Raw genomic sequence first — 13,597 nt, forward strand, 5'->3', positions numbered from 1 at the left:
TGCAAACACTTACACATTAAAAACATATCTTGTATATAGTCAGGTAGTGGTATGCAAGATGCAAGTATGATGCACTAAATATAAATATGAATGAATCATATTAGGGGTAGTCTTCATGGCACAGTAGTCACAACCTTAAACAGATCAAGGATCCAAGAAAGCATGGAATGGTAGTTACAACCCTAAAGAGAAGTGGTACATCAAGAATCCAAGAAAGAATAGGGAGGCCAACACTTTGATGGATTTTGGGCATACTTGTGACAAGTGTGAGAAGAGGTTTTAGAAGTAAGATGAAAGACATGAGCAAAGAGGAGTTGTTGCTTGGTTGTATTTGAGAATTTTGTATGCATATCTGTCAAAAGAATATGAATCTCAATTGCTGTTTATTTGGTGCCATTTAGTGTATTACTACATATTTTACTCCTTCACTTAGACACCTGTGAAATATCTTTTAATGCATCTGAAAAGTATGCCCACTAAGGAAACAGTATATACTTTTAGCCATGTTTAAAGAGGATGATTTTCTGTTAGGTCAGTTCATCTGGGTAAATGCCTTTGAAAACTGCCGTTCCTTAGTAAAGTTACTTTTTTAGTATACTACTAGTATATAGGTGCCACTGAGTGCGATTATCTATATTTTTTGTTTTATTTTTCAGTTTGGAAGAACAGAAGTGATTGACAACACTCTAAATCCAGATTTTGTTAAAAAATTTGTAATGGACTACTTTTTTGAAGAGAGGCAAAACCTTAGATTTGATCTGTAAGTTATAAAATGCATATTTGATTTTTAAATAATTGTATCACTGTTACTGAATTTATACAGCAAACTTTGAAAACCAAATATTGCTGTGGACTCTGTCATCCAATAAGAAATAAATGGAGAAGCAAACTATTTCAATCTATGCCACAATCTATAACATAATAACATAGTAAATGACGGCAGATAAAGACCTGTATAGTCCATCCAGTCTGCCCAACAAAATAAACTCATTTTACATGGTATGTGAACTACTGAGTATGATGATACTATAGATAATAGGGTTGAAGAAAATAGGGGATCCTTTTATGAAGCTGTGGCAAAGCGGGGCCTGTGCTGGTGTGTGTTTTTGACGCGTGCCGAGGCCCCCTTTTACTGCAGCGGGTAAAAGTAAGGTCTTTCTTTTTTAAAGAAATGGCCATACAGCAAGTGAAGCACTTGCCACATGCCCATTTTAGTGGGAGCACTTACCGCTACCCGTGAGGTGGTGGTAAGGGCTTCTGTGCTAACCCAGCGGTAACCAGACAGCGCACGGCACTACCTGATTATTGCTGGGTACATACTGGCACTACTAAAATAAACATATTTTTATAGCGCTGGAAGTGGCACATGCTGGGGGGTGGGAACTACCACTGGGCTGCTGTGGTAGCCTGGCGGTACTTCTGTTTTAGTGAGCTGTAAGCCTGCATTGGGCTTACCGCTGCTTTGTAAAAGACCCCCTATATGTGTAAGAAGGCAAGAGGCTGATAGGAATGTAGCTTTGCTAGCAGAAGTAAGGCACACATGGAGGCTCATTTTCAAAGCACTTAGCCTCCCAAAGTTCCATAGAAACCTATGGAACTTAGACTCCCAAAGTGCTTTGAAAATATGCCTCCATGTGTGCTATTAGTTTGCTAAAACATTATGTAGGAACACACACTCATAAGGGTTTCCCAGGATATAATTCCATAAACAGATAAAACCTTAAAGTTCCCAGTAGTGCAGATTAAAAAATATAAACACTATTTTTTTAGAAGCACCAGTCCTATCATCGTTTTTTTTTTTTAAAAGAGGGAAAAAAAGGAACGGTGAAAAAATTCTAATCAATCAGGGGAATAATGACTGTCCCCCAAAAATCCTGTTTATAATAACCCATTGTGGGTATGTCCCTAAGTAAACCTAGTTCCAATCTTTAATCTTTTCAAACAGTTTGGCCAGTTAAATTTTTAAAAATTATCTTAAATGTAGTCCTTCTCTTTAGATATTAATCCGTATGTCCTCTTTCTGTAGTATGTGATGCTGCCGCCCCTCTTCATTATTTAATTTGCTTGATATTCAAAAAGATAGTCCTTGTCTCCATGACCTCCACCGGGAGGCCATTCCACATTTCCACCACCCGTAATACTTTCTTAGATTCCTCCTAAGCCTATTTCCTCTTAACTTCATCCTATGCCCCCTCATTCCAGAGTTTTTCTTCATTTGAAAAAGGCTCACTTCTTGTATATTAATGCCCCTGAGATATTTAAACGTCTCTATCATATCCTCTCTCCCTCCTCTCTTCCAGCATATACATGTAGTAGTGTAGAAATACATTATTGTGATTAAACAGATTGTATGGTTCTTAGGTGACCAATGCTTGAAGTGTTGATCCTTCTAGCTGAAGTGAATGCATCTAGAAAGAGCACGTGTATGGAAGAGTAGTCTAACACTTAGAGCAGTAGGCTGAAAAACAGACAAGCCAAGTTCAAATCTCAGTGCCACTCTTGGTGGTCTTGGGCGAGGAACTTAACCCTCCATTGCCTCAGGTACAAACTTTGATTGTAAGTCCTCTGGGGACAGGAAAATACTTACTGTACCTGAATGTAACTCACCCTGAGAAAAGCACAAGTTAAATTCAAAAGATCTTCCTTTCCAAGTGAGATGCGTGAAAATGTGTATTTCCTGGGCTCAGATGTTTGTTTATGAGAGATCTAACAATACAGAGAGGTCTCTTGAAATAAGAGGCTTCTGTATGGGTGGTTTGATATGAAGAAATCCATTCATGAATCTGGCAATGTCTTGGCACTGTGATTTTTATTTTTTTTTTATTTGATTTGATTTGTATTTAGAGGGTAGTTCTATATCGAGCTTTTTAAATGATGGTATTCTAGTAATTTCCACACATAAGAAGGTACTTACACACATAAATGACCTCATAACAGAATAGAGTCTACTGGAAAGGTACATGCTAAGGTTTGATTGCACATACTGTGCCAGTGGACGTGCGTATGGGTGGCGCACATGTATGCATGTAAGTTAGAATACTATGTTAGATTATTAGAGTGGAATATAGTACTTTTACACGATTTGTGCATAGGCATTCCTTGAGTTATAGTTCGGTCAGAAAAACGACAGAGGTGCAATGTATGTTCATATTTTCTAAAATATGTAAGTACATGCACATTTACTCCAACATCAGAGCAGATATAAATGTGTGCATTGGCATTTGCGTGCTATTGGTGCTTATTGTGGGTGCCTGTTTTATAAAGGCACATAGGCAACATTTTTGGACATTTCATAAGCATCCTGTTATAAAATCAGGCCCAAAATGTCAAATTATGGTGACTTTACACCTGCACAGACTGAAAGTGCACCTTTCTTCCTTATCTGGACAATTGGTTAGTCAAGAGCCCATCTCAGGAAGAAACTCCATTATCCATATACAAAGGGGACAAGGGGTGCTTCCTTTTAGGTGCCCCAGTGTTGTAAGGTGAGATAGAATGCTATCGTTACCTATCATTGGTGCGTCTACATGTACACGGCCACACTTAAATCAGTCAGACCTGGTGTAATTGCGTATGCTTAAATGTGCCAGGGAACGTGTAACTGATAGCCTACCCATGTGAATACCCCCTTGCATTTATGCATGATGCCATTTACTTGCACCCTTACGCATTTAAGTGTACTGTAAACTTACCTATGGAAGTGCTAGTATTCTGCGTATTTAAGCACTCAAGTCGCACATAAATGTGGGCACTCGGTTATAAATTTGCTCTTTAAACTTCTAGGGTTCATCATAACTTTCTCAAAATGCAATAGGAAATTGTTACCTCAATTGGAATTTGTAGGAGTTTTGCTAGACAGCTCAGGCTGAAGTCTTTCTCCAACTAGAAAGGATCACAACCCTTATGTCCATGGTGCAGGAGATTTTCATAAGTAGTAAACATCAGCTTGGGGCATGTTGAGTTGTTGGGCCACATGGCTTTGTCAGTACATGTGATTCTTTGATATATGTCAGAATGAGACATGCCTAATAGACTTTATGCTCACAGTGGACTTGGGCCACCCAGCGTTTAGAAGATGCAGTCTGCATTAGCATACCTCTAAAGATGGTCTTGGTGGATGGACTGACTATATTTGCCCCTTTGAAAATTCTTCCTATATAGAAATAGTCCTCACCACAGATATGTCTAGGCTGAGCTAGGGAGCCCATATACAGTGGGGGAAATAAGTATTTGATCCCTTGCTGATTTTGTAAGTTTGCCCACTGACAAAGACATGAGCAGCCCATAATTGAAGGGTAGATTATTGGTAACAGTGAGAGATAGCACATCACAAATTAAATCCGGAAAATCACATTGTGGAAAGTATATGAATTTATTTGCATTCTGCAGAGGGAAATAAGTATTTGATCCCTCACCAACCAGTAAGAGATCTGGCCCCTACAGACCAGGTAGATGCTCCAAATCGACTCGTTACCTGCATGACAGACAGCTGTCGGCAATGGTCACCTGTATGAAAGACACCTGTCCACAGACTCAGTGAATCAGTCAGGCTCTAACCTCTACAAAATGGCCAAGAGCAAGGAGCTGTCTAAGGATGTCAGGGACAAGATCATACACCTGCACAAGGCTGGAATGGGCTACAAAACCATCAGTAAGACGCTGGGCGAGAAGGAGACAACTGTTGGTGCCATAGTAAGAAAATGGAAGAAGTACAAAATGACTGTCAATCGACAAAGATCTGGGGCTCCACGCAAAATCTCACCTCGTGGGGTATCCTTGATCATGAGGAAGGTTAGAAATCAGCCTACAACTACAAGGGGGGAACTTGTCAATGATCTCAAGGCAGCTGGGACCACTGTCACCACGAAAACCATTGGTAACACATTACGACATAACGGATTGCAATCCTGCAGTGCCCGCAAGGTCCCCCTGCTCCGGAAGGCACATGTGACGGCCCGTCTGAAGTTTGCCAGTGAACACCTGGATGATGCCGAGAGTGATTGGGAGAAGGTGCTGTGGTCAGATGAGACAAAAATTGAGCTCTTTGGCATGAACTCAACTCGCCGTGTTTGGAGGAAGAGAAATGCTGCCTATGACCCAAAGAACACCGTCCCCACTGTCAAGCATGGAGGTGGAAATGTTATGTTTTGGGGGTGTTTCTCTGCTAAGGGCACAGGACTACTTCACCGCATCAATGGGAGAATGGATGGGGCCATGTACCGTACAATTCTGAGTGACAACCTCCTTCCCTCCGCCAGGGCCTTAAAAATGGGTCGTGGCTGGGTCTTCCAGCACGACAATGACCCAAAACATACAGCCAAGGCAACAAAGGAGTGGCTCAGGAAGAAGCACATTAGGGTCATGGAGTGGCCTAGCCAGTCACCAGACCTTAATCCCATTGAAAACTTATGGAGGGAGCTGAAGCTGCGAGTTGCCAAGCGACAGCCCAGAACTCTTAATGATTTAGAGATGATCTGCAAAGAGGAGTGGACCAAAATTCCTCCTGACATGTGTGCAAACCTCATCATCAACTACAGAAGACGTCTGACCGCTGTGCTTGCCAACAAGGGTTTTGCCACCAAGTATTAGGTCTTGTTTGCCAGAGGGATTAAATACTTATTTCCCTCTGCAGAATGCAAATAAATTCATATACTTTCCACAATGTGATTTTCCGGATTTAATTTGTGATGTGCTATCTCTCACTGTTACCAATAACCTACCCTTCAATTATGGGCTGCTCATGTCTTTGTCAGTGGGCAAACTTACAAAATCAGCAAGGGATCAAATACTTATTTCCCCCACTGTAGATGAACTGCATGCCTAGAGGTGCTGATCTACCCAGGAACAATTTCATCACATAAATTTACTGGAGGTAGGGGACCTTCAAAACTGTCTCCACTTATTTTATGTATTTCTTCTTTCTGAATTTTATATCCACAAAGTCAAGTACAAATTTTTTCCCTATTGTAATAAGAGTGGATATAAAATTAAAATAGAAGAAATACATAAAATAAGTGGAGACAATTTTGAGTCAACTGAAAACAACTGAGTTGACAATTTTAGTCAACTAAAAATTTCTCATCCTCCTTTTCTCGTCCTCCTTTAATCTCCAACTATGCTCCACCTCCCCCACTCATCAAAATGGTCACTGTCTTGATCTCATCTTCTCCTCCAACTGTTCACCCTCTAGTTTCCTTGCCTCTGATCTTCCCTCCTCTGATCACCATCTTATAACTTTCACACTTAAATTTCCTCCCTCCCAGTCCCTCCTATCTTATCTAATTTATCTAGGAATCTTCACGATATTGACCCTTCATCTCTATCCTCCCATGTTTCAAACCTCCTCTCTACTGTGGAACCATCCACGTCTGTCAACGAGGCTGTTTCATCTTACAACAATACTCTATCCTCTGCCTTAGACACTCTTGCACCTTTGATGACCCGCCCTGTAAGGCGTACAAAACCCCAACCTTGGCTGACTTCTAATATCCGCTACCTACGTTCCTATACCCGCTCCGCCGAATGCCTCTGGCGGAAATCTCGGGCCCTTGCTGATTTCTTACACTTTAAGTTCATGCTGACCTCCTTCCAATCTGCTCTTTTACGTGCCAAACAGGATTATTATATCCAACTGACCAACTCTCTTGGCTCTAATCCTCGACTTCTCTTCACCACATTGAACTCTCTCCTCAAGGTGCCCCCTCCCCCAACTCCCCCTTCATTATCTCCTCAGACCCTTGCTGAATTCTTTCACAACAAGGTTCAAAAGATAAACCTTGCTTTCTCTACTTCATCACCTCTCCCTCCACTAGTCCGTTCCCCGCTCTCTCCTTCCCCTCATTCCCTTTCCTCCTTTCCTGAAGTTACTATTGAGGAAACTACACTTCTCCTTTCTTCCTCAAAATGTACCACCTGTTCCTCTGATCCCATTCCCACCCACCTTCTTAATGCCATCTCTCCTGCTCTTATTCCTTTTATCTGTCACATTCTCAACCTCTCACTTTCCACTGCGACTGTCCCTGCTGCCTTTAAACATGCTGTGGTCACACCTCTCCTTAAGAAGCCTTCACTCGACCCTACTTGTCCCTCTAATTACCGACCCATCTCCCTCCTTCCTTTTCTCTCCAAATTACTTGAGCGTGCTGTTCACCGCCGCTGCCTTGATTTTCTCTCCTCACATGCTATTCTTGACCCACTACAATCTGATTTTCGCCCTCTCCACTCAACCAAAACTGCGCTTACTAAAGTCTCCAAAGACCTATTACTGGCTAAATCCAGAGGTCAATATTCCATCCTCATTCTTCTTGATCTTTTCGCTGCTTTTGACACTGTCGATCACAGCATACTTCTCGATACCCTGTCCTCACTTGGATTCCAGGGCTCTGTCCTTTCCTGGTTCTCTTCCTACCTCTCCCTCCGCACCTTTAGTGTTCACTCTGGTGGATCCTCTTCTACTTCTATCCCTCTGCCTGTCGGCGTACCTCAGGGTTCTGTTCTTGGTCCCCTCCTCTTTTCTATCTACACTTCTTCCCTTGGTTCATTAATCTCATCCCATGGCTTTTCCTACCATCTCTATGCTGATGACTCCCAAATCTACCTTTCTACCCCTGATATCTCACCTTGCATCCAAACCAAAGTTTCAGCGTGCTTGTCTGACATTGCTGTCTGGATGTCTCAACGCCACCTGAAATTAAATATGACCAAAACCGAGCTTCTCATTTTCCCCCTCAAGCCCACCTCCCCGCTCCCCCCGTTTTCTATTTCTGTTGATGGCTCTCTCATTCTCCCTGTCTCCTCAGCTCGAAACCTTGGGGTCATCTTTGACTCTTCTCTCTCCTTCTCTGCTCATATCCAGCAGATTGCCAAGACCCGTCGTTTCTTTCTTTACAACATCCGTAAAATCTGCCCCTTCCTTTCTGAGCACTCTACCAAAACCCTCATCCACACCCTTGTCACCTCTCGTTTAGACTACTGCAATCTGCTTCTTGCTGGCCTCCCACTTAGTCACCTCTCCCCTCTCCAGTCGGTTCAAAACTCTGCTGCCCGTCTCATCTTCCGCCAGGGTCGCTTTACTCATACTACCCCTCTCCTCAAGACCCTTCACTGGCTCCCTATCCGTTTTCGCATCCTGTTCAAACTTCTTCTACTAACCTATAAATGTACTCACTCTGCTGCTCCCCAGTATCTCTCCACACTCGTCCTTCCCTACACCCCTTCCCGTGCACTCCGCTCCATGGATAAATCCTTCTTATCTGTTCCCTTCTCCACTACTGCCAACTCCAGACTTTGCGCCTTCTGTCTCGCTGCACCCTACGCCTGGAATAAACTTCCTGAGCCCCTACGTCTTGCCCCATCCTTGGCCACTTTTAAATCTAGACTGAAAGCCCACCTCTTTAACATTGCTTTTGACTCGTAACCACTTGTAACCACTCGCCTCCACCTACCCTCCTCTCTTCTTTCCCGTTCACGTTAATTGATTTGATTTGCTTACTTTATTTATGTTTTGTCTATTAGATTGTAAGCTCTTTGAGCAGGGACTATCTTTCTTCTATGTTTGTGCAGCGCTGCGTACGCCTTATAGCGCTATAGAAATGCTAAATAGTAGTAGTAGTAGTAATTTCATATCTCTATAAATTCACTACTTTTTTTTTCAATTTCCAGGTATGATGTTGATTCAAAGAGTCATAACCTATCAAAACATGTAAGTTTTCTTTAACCTAAATAATTATTTGAAGTTTTTTTTTTTTTGTAAATAGGAATCCACATATTTTAAAAATTAAGTCCAGGATGTGCAGGCTTTCTGTTGACTATATTTTAATAATTATATATTTTTGTCATTTTCTTAGTGAATAATTTTGTCCTTTCCATATATCTGCTATATGTGCTTTGGGGTACTTTGGCTAAAGTGCTTTAAATTTTGCAGTTACCATGCCTTAACGCAAGAAATTAAATCTTCACATTTGGGTAACACTGTCAGACAAAGCCTCCATATAAGAACAGTTGAAAAACTTCATATATTTATGCACCTTCCTTCCTGCTGCTGTTGTAGAGGGTCTTGACAGTCAAGTTTGGGGCAGATCAGGAGCGTTCCCAGAATTTAGGCACAATGTCATAGAATACTTGAGTTTGCATGCCTACCTGCCATTGGATGGCCACAAGCATTTACACCAGCCTTTGGCAGACACAAATGCTCGCACCCAAAGTTAGGTGCAAAATTTGCACTGCTATTTTGTAAAGGTTGTTCCATGTAGAGCGTCCTTTACAGAATACTGGCTTAACATGGGTCATCTTGGTGCCTAACTTTGTGCACCATGTATTGAATGTTCCTCTTAGAGTTTTGTATTTAGGAGGCACTAAGTGGATCTGTGCTAACCACAAAATTGTCTGTTTGTGTGTGGTAGTTGTGATGTGTTAACCACAATATACTCTCGATGCCCATTCTCCACTCGTGCAATGCCTAGTTATGCCCCCTAAAACAAAATGCCCTTCCTTAGCATCCCTCCGGACCGGACCAGGATTGAACTGATGGGTTGTGCTCGCCTTCCAGCAGGTGGAGACTGAGAAAAAACTGTGACTCTAGAGAGCCAATAAGAGCCCTGATCATGTGACCCTAGCCTCAGTATTTTCTCAGTCTCCAGCAGGCAGGAGGTGAGCCCATTAGTCTCTCTCTCTCTCTCTCTTTCTCTTTTAGAGGTTAAGAACAATAATGCTACTTCTTCTGTGCCTAGGAAATCTGTGTTAGAGGCTTAGCAGATAGGGATTTCTTTTCTGTTCTTTCTTTTACAGCCTCTGGGGTGTTACACTCGGGTGCCCCGTCCCTCCCCCCCCTTTCTCCCCATCTCCCATACTTAGCTGGGAAGGGCTACCCTTTGGTTAGAAAGGTGTATTGCCTTTGGGAGAGGCAGCCACTTTTAGTTGTTACTTAAAAAAAAAAAAGAAGAGAAGTTATATTGTGAAGCCTTTCCTTTCCCCAGACTGCTTTTGAGCAGGCAGTTTCGTTCTGCTTCATGGCCAGTTCTTTGTTTAAAAAAAAATGGACAGACTTAATTTTTACGGTCCCCATGGCCTTAACGAGCGATATTTCTTACTTGGAGGTTTGATTCTCAGTTTTCCTCGCGTTTTGGCAGCGCCATGCTGTTTAAAAAAAAAAAAAAAAAAAAAAGGCGCGAAGCATTGTTTCTGGGGCACAGCCGCACAGAGAGCTCAGTGAGGATGGGCAAGCAATGCGTTCCTTCTCAGCGCCGGGGTATGATTACTCGTGACTCCTGCATGACGGGGTTAGATGTTTTCTTCGGTTTCTTTCCTGCATGGCGAGGTTAGATGTTTTCTTCGGTTTCTTTTCTGCGGTTCGCGTCAACTGTTTTCTTTTTTGCCGGTCCGTCGCGTCTGCCTCACTTCTCTCCGTTTCTCTGGATTTTTTAGATTTCGCGCGGAAGGCCGCCATCTTGCCTTCAGCTGCTCCTTTTTCAGCGAAGGAGCTATTATCTGCTTCTCAGTTAGCTGGATGACACATGGACGATGGAGATCGTGTTTCGGGGGCAGTCTAGGGGAACTTAGGAGGGGGGATTTTCCTCTCAGTTTGTTCCTCACTGATAGCACGCATTCATATCTACTCTTTGGACTCCACTTGAGACTGTCTCTTTGTGTCAGGTGTTCAGCGCTGCGTTCGTCTGGTAGTGCTATATATATAGATATATATAGATATATATATATATATATATACTAATAATAACAATAATAATACCTTCCAGAGAAGTCATTTTCATCTGTCCTACTGGTTGAGATCTATAATGGGGCTTCTTTTTGGCCCAGAATCAGACCACTACGCTTCTCTATTATGTATATTTTACATAGACTGATTGTTTACTTGAGCCTTATGCATTTATACTCGTTTTCACTTTTTTTTTTAATACCATTTCTGTTTGTTTTTGAACCACTCTCTATAGTATTTGGACAGCCTTTTGATGCTTCTTTCTCTTTAATCTACGGTGATTTTCACTGTGAGTCTGTAGTGCGCAGTTATGCCTTCTGTTTTAGCAACTTTCAAAATGTCATGAGTTCACCATTTGGGTTACGTATGTGCATTTTTTCCCATGAGCATGATTTCAGTCAGGTATTGTTTTTTGTGGCTGTATCTGTAATATATATATATATATAGTTATAAGTTCATAAGTACATAAGTAATGTCACACTGGGAAAAGGCCAAGGGTCCATCGAGCCCAGCTTTCTGTCTACGACAGCGGTCAATCCAGGCCAAGGGCACCTGGCAAGCTTCCCAAACGTACAGACATTCTATACATGTTATTCCTGGAACTGTGGATTTTTTCCCAAGTCCATTTAGTAGTGGTTTCTGGACTGGTATATAAAACAATTTATACTAACAAGTGCCTACTTTTGCTTAATTCAGTTTCCCACAAATTGGCGTCAAGCGCAAGAGTTTCAGGTGATCTGCTTGCAGAGGCAGCAGCCACAGGCGTTTTGTTTTCTGTCTCATATGAATTGCGCTCTGGGATATGTTTCTTCTGATATCATATGTGTCTCAGGGGTATATTGTGTAACTGCAGCGGCTAGCAGTTTATCTGGACCTTCACTCAAGTCTGCAACAAACATTTATATACCTTCTCGTGCATGACATTTTCTTCTATGACGGTTTATTTGACTTTACTCTGGTTTTCACCTCTTTAGCTTCAGGTGATCAGGTACTTTCTCGATGATAGCTTTTACATACTTTGCTATCTGTTGCTCAGTCGGCAATGGTCTCCGATAACTGTAGGAGTTTGTAGTTCAGGATTCCTGTTTCCACTTTCTACAGCTGAGGCGGAATCACTGCAGATTTTTCGAGACGACTATGCCTCTAGCTTTGCCAGCCTTCTTTCAGTCGTCTTTCTAGAGTCCCCCTGTCCTTCTCGTTGCACTGCTAGTGCGGTAGGGGACAATCTACAGCGGCTCTTGCACCCTCAAGCTTTTTTGTAATCATCCTATTTTGTTTGTTGGTGGCTCTTGGATCTTCAAGCTTTTTGCTATGGAATCATCCTATTTTGTTTGTTGGCGGTTCTTGGATCTTCAAGCTTTTGGCTTTGTAAGCATCCTATTTTGTTTGTTTTCAAGGTAGTCTACCCCATTCTCAATGTCACATGTTTTTCGTATGGAGACATTTGAATATGTCCTACTGGTAGTTCGTGCAGGGCACTGTTTTTAATGTCCTTAGATCTGCTGGCAGCTTATCTACATATTCCTTTCAGGACCGATTTCCAAAAGTTTTGTGCGGTTTGAGATTCTGGGACACCATTTTTCGACTTTAGGCTCTGCCATTGCATCTCGCAACAGTCCCTCCCACTGTCACCAAACTTTTGGTACTGGTGGCAGTGGCTCTTATGGAAGAGGGAATTCTACTTTCCAGTATCTAGATGGCCGGCTAATCAGGGAAACATATTATCAAGAGAGTTGGCAGGTCTTAGATCGAGCGGGACAATATTTTTTTCCAGTTCTTAGGCTGGCTGCTAAAGGTGGTCCAGATTCAAATATTGCTTCTAGGTCGCGTTCTTTATGTTCAACGTTATATTCAGGTTACCGTCCATGACAGTGACTTTTGGAGTTCTTTCCTGGGCTATACTTTTCTTGACATTTCTCTGATATTCTCTCATATCCGGATATTCCTCTTGGATGGAATCCCTTCAGCTGAGGTAGTCTCTGTATTCTCAATAGTGCAGCACTCTGTTCTGGTGGTTGAGATTAAACATCCTCACTGCAGCTATGTCTGTAGAATATACACAGTGGACAGTTTTTATCGTTCCTTGTCAGTTTCCGTGGCTGGGGTGCCCGTTGGTTAGGCAGGCTACCCCGTTTTCAGTGGTCTCCTTTGGCAGCTTGTCAATCCTTCAATTTCTTGGAAATTTGCATAATTTGTTTAGATCTAGAGGAGTTTCTTTCCCTTCTGGATAGTGAGGTGGTGAGAGTTTGTCGGACAATTCCTTGGCAATAGCCTATGTCTTTTCTCAAAGAAGAATGTAGAATCTACTCTTCACATGGCAGAAGACGAGTCTTTTAGCATGGGTAGGTTTTCGCCTTACTGCCACTTTCACCTTTCCATGTGGTCAGAGTAAAAAAAAAAGAAAAGATTAATTAAGTGCATTTTTCTCTTTTATTTCATCCTAGTTCCAGGGGAATGGACTCTCACCTTCTGAGCGTTGTCAGCTGATAGTACCTTAATGGGACGCTTCAGTTCTACAACCTTTTGCTTTCGCTCTGTCCTCACAGGTTCCTCACTTGGTCTCTCGCTGAAAAGTGTCGTCAGCGGCAGGGGTAGATGCCCTCTTGCAGCAGTAGTCTTCTCTATCTCTTTCCTCCATTTTTTCTCTTTGCTCGTCTTTTACAAGACATCGAGACACATGGGGTTCTCCGAGGACAAGCAGGCTGCTTGTTCTCACGACTGGGTGACGTCCGCGTCAGCCCCCCACCAACCGGAAGAAGCTTTGCGGGCGGTCCGCACGCAGGGCACGCCCACCGCGCATGCGCGGCCGTCTTCCCGCCCGTGCGCGACCGCTCCCGCCAGTTCCTTTTTTTCCGCGACTGGAGAGAGTCGTGCTTTTGCCGCTCT

At 42.7% G+C, this 13,597-nt stretch overlaps 1 protein-coding gene across 1 annotated transcript in view; it reads left to right on the forward strand.

Annotated features, from left to right (window-relative positions):
* CPNE8 (copine 8) overlaps positions 1-13,597 on the forward strand; it is a 334,982-nt gene that overhangs the window by 77,064 nt on the left and 244,321 nt on the right. Inside the window, exons 4-5 of the mRNA XM_030216303.1 lie at positions 657-760; positions 8,662-8,701. Of these exons, the coding sequence (XP_030072163.1) occupies positions 657-760; positions 8,662-8,701 (144 nt within the window). The remainder of the gene's footprint in view (positions 1-656; positions 761-8,661; positions 8,702-13,597) is intronic.

The sequence above is a fragment of the Microcaecilia unicolor genome, chromosome 10 (assembly GCF_901765095.1).
Source record: "Microcaecilia unicolor chromosome 10, aMicUni1.1, whole genome shotgun sequence".
In the NCBI taxonomy this organism is placed as follows: Eukaryota; Metazoa; Chordata; class Amphibia; order Gymnophiona; family Siphonopidae; genus Microcaecilia; species Microcaecilia unicolor.